The 2,977-nt window shown below is 48.3% G+C and overlaps 1 protein-coding gene across 1 annotated transcript; it reads right to left on the bottom strand.

The window, feature by feature from the left end:
- Nucleotides 1-583: 583 nt before the first annotated feature.
- On the bottom strand, nt 584-2,305 carry GSTUM_00007285001 (uncharacterized protein; the record flags this gene model as incomplete). Its single annotated transcript, XM_002839306.1, has 1 exon — nt 584-2,305. The coding sequence occupies one exon, from the start codon at nt 2,303-2,305 to the stop codon at nt 584-586; it is 1,722 nt and encodes a 573-aa protein (XP_002839352.1).
- Between the last annotated feature and the right edge of the window lie 672 nt (nt 2,306-2,977).

Here is a 2,977-nt window from a genome sequence, read left to right as displayed (position 1 = left end):
CCTCGATATCATAACACCCCAAGTGTGGCAACTCTCGCCGGGACGTATGATAACTATTATATATGACTAACATCTGGGAGAAATAAACCCTTTCTTTTCCCTCGTCTCAACTGAAGACTGAAAGGGAGAACCTTTGCGCACCGTTTCCTCCCCTCACCCTAGCAGAGAAAATTCTAGTCCTCGAAGCGCGATTCTCAACTGCTCCAGTCGTTACGGTACGTACGCTAAGTTACCGGATGATAAAAGAGATAAATTGGCGTCTACGAAACAGCACCCCACACCGCTCTCATGTCCTAAAGAATGGGGAGGGGAAGGAGCATTATGCCGAAAGCAAATAAAATAGAAATAAAGACAGGTGAAAGGCTACAAACGGCCATCTCCTCATTCCTAAGAAGGAAAAAAAATAAATGATATGATATCATACAAACGCCATATAGTCCCAATCCATTTCTATCCCAAACCAATCCCATCAAATCCATAAACGCATCCTACCCAAACGAGAAAAGAAATCCCCCCAAGTTAAATGAGAAAGAGAAATGAGAAAAATGAGAAAAATAGACAAGATCTAAAAGAACGAACAGCTTCAAACAACCGTATAACTAGTAATACTCGTCCCAGACTCGCTCTCCGCCCTATTCCTCCTTTTCCTAGCAAACATCATTTTCTCCGCTTCCGCATACATCCCTCTCAATTCCCGCTCCGTCTCAGCACTCCTGGCGCCCACCTCTGCTCCGCCTCGCACAATCTTTGCTTCAAGGGTAATAACGTCTTCGACAAAATTCTTCATCTCGCTGACGGCCCATCCTCTCTTCCTTGCGAACCGTTCGACAATATTTTCCATACTCTCACCAGCCTTTCCAGAGCGCGCAGCGCAGAGGATGCGTTGGAGGAGTACACCGCATTCGTCTGTAAATGCGGGTTGGGAGGTTGTTGCATAGGATAGATCTAAAGCGCGGAGGAGGGTCTGGGCTACCGGGGGGCCGAGTCCGGATTCGCGTTTTATGGCGGAGAGTTTACGGAGTATACAATATTGCGTTGTGGTATCGGCCAGGTGCATTGCCAGGGATAGGGCGACGTTGAAGGTTGAGAGCGCAAGCTCCCACGCACGGAGGTGCGTGTGGGCTAGGGCTGCGAGGAAGGTAATGTGCAAGAGGGTAGGGAGGTGGTGAGGGAGGAGGAGTGGACTTGGCGGGAGGAAGGCGACGACGTATTCGCAGTGGGAGAGGGTTGCGGTTAGTGATTGTAAGGTGAAGGTTTGCTTTGCGAGGAGGATGTGTGTTGGCAGTTCGAGATCTCGGAAGGAGTGAGTGCGAGTTGTTGCAAGGAGACTTTGGAGGATAGGGAGTGTTGATGGGGGATCGGAGCGGGCTTGGTGAAGTCGTAGGAGAGCGGGGTAGGCAGCAAATTTCTCCGAGGACAGCTTTGGAAGCTGGGAGGGGAGGACATTGTGAAGGGATGCCGGGAGCCACGGGAATACCGAAAGAAACACATACAGGGGACTTCTGCGAACAATCTCATCAAGTCCCGAGTAGATATTCGAAAGCTCGGTCTTGAGTGACAACCGCATCTTATCGCTAAAGCGCTCTGTTAGGGGAACTTGCACGGAAATCGACTGAAGCCTGATAAATTCCTTTGCAAGGGTGCACCACTGTGCATCATGCTCTTCCTTCTTTTTCTTCTTCGGATCCTGGTATTCGGCGAGGAATCCTGCCCATGGTTTCCGAAATTTAAGCCCGTCGACCATACCATCCTGGACAGCAACGCTCCTCTGGACAGCACATTGTTCGCCAAGCGCAGAGAACCTCTCCAGACACCCTTCTATATCCCTGCCCATGCCAATAAGCTCAGCAGAAGTCTCCACTTGTTTCTTGAATTTGGTGATTGCATCTCCCTCAGCGTGATACTCGCATAGCCAACTTGAGGCAAAAAGTGCTGCCACCAGAGCTTTCTCGTCAATCTTTCCATCCTGGCCAGCTTTCTCCTTAAGTTCCTCGAAACGCTTCAGTATTTGAGCACAAATCTCTTTCACTAGTCCAACTTTCAATTGCAGGTTTTGCATCGTTGCGATAGAAGCGTATCGGGCGAATGCATGCACTGGGAACGAAGAAAAAATAGAAGCGTGATCGACACGTATCAACGGGGTCCATATCGCCTCTAGGAAGTTATTCTCTTCCAGCTCCAGCTCTTCTTCGACGTCAATGTATGTCTCAACCGGCGTCTGCGACCAAAGGAAACTTCGTTGAGAGTAGTAGTCTAGAAAGGCTTGGGTGACTAGAGGGTAATGAATGCCGTAACTTGAATTCATAAGTTTTCTCTCGTTTGATACTGTCTGGCGAAGAAACAACGTTAATAGTGGATGGATGTGGTAAGACGTTGCAGAAGAGTCTTCTTGAAGAAAGTCTTTTGTTAATAGGTCTCGAACAATATACCTGTACCGGGAAAGCAGGCCGGTGGAGGAAAGAATAGTAGCCACTCGCTGATTCTCCAGAATTGACGGTGGTCTCGACAAAAGATATTGCATTGTGCTTGCGTCAGCAGCGGTCGGGAGGACCCTGTGGTATAGTAGGTAATGAAGATACGGGTTGATATCCTTGGGAAGGCGAGTGCGAAATGGCGCTAGACAGAGCAGTAGTTGTTTGGAACCGCTATCCAGTCTAGAAAGAAACGAAGAAAGACTTCGTAGTGGCTTAATTGGCGGCGCACAAGTGAGGATTGTTTCACTTTGTAAAGTATCAAATAATAGGTCCGGTAGTGCCGCAGGACTCTGTGCGACTCTGGGAAGAGTGAGTTCCTGTGATTAACATTATCAGTGTCAAGCAATATTATTAAGAGAACGAATTAGGAAGGAGGCACAAACCATGACCAGAGGATTAAAATCACAAACTTGAAGCAACATCTCCAAGTAATAGCGATTCTCCACACCCTGAAACCTTCTTCTATCCCCGCCATGCTTCTCCAGGATAGTTACTGCGAGATC

This window comes from Tuber melanosporum (genome assembly GCF_000151645.1).
Source record: "Tuber melanosporum whole genome shotgun sequence assembly, scaffold_34, strain Mel28".
Classification (NCBI taxonomy): domain Eukaryota; kingdom Fungi; phylum Ascomycota; class Pezizomycetes; order Pezizales; family Tuberaceae; genus Tuber; species Tuber melanosporum.
This window is presented reverse-complemented; position numbering and strand designations above follow the sequence as displayed.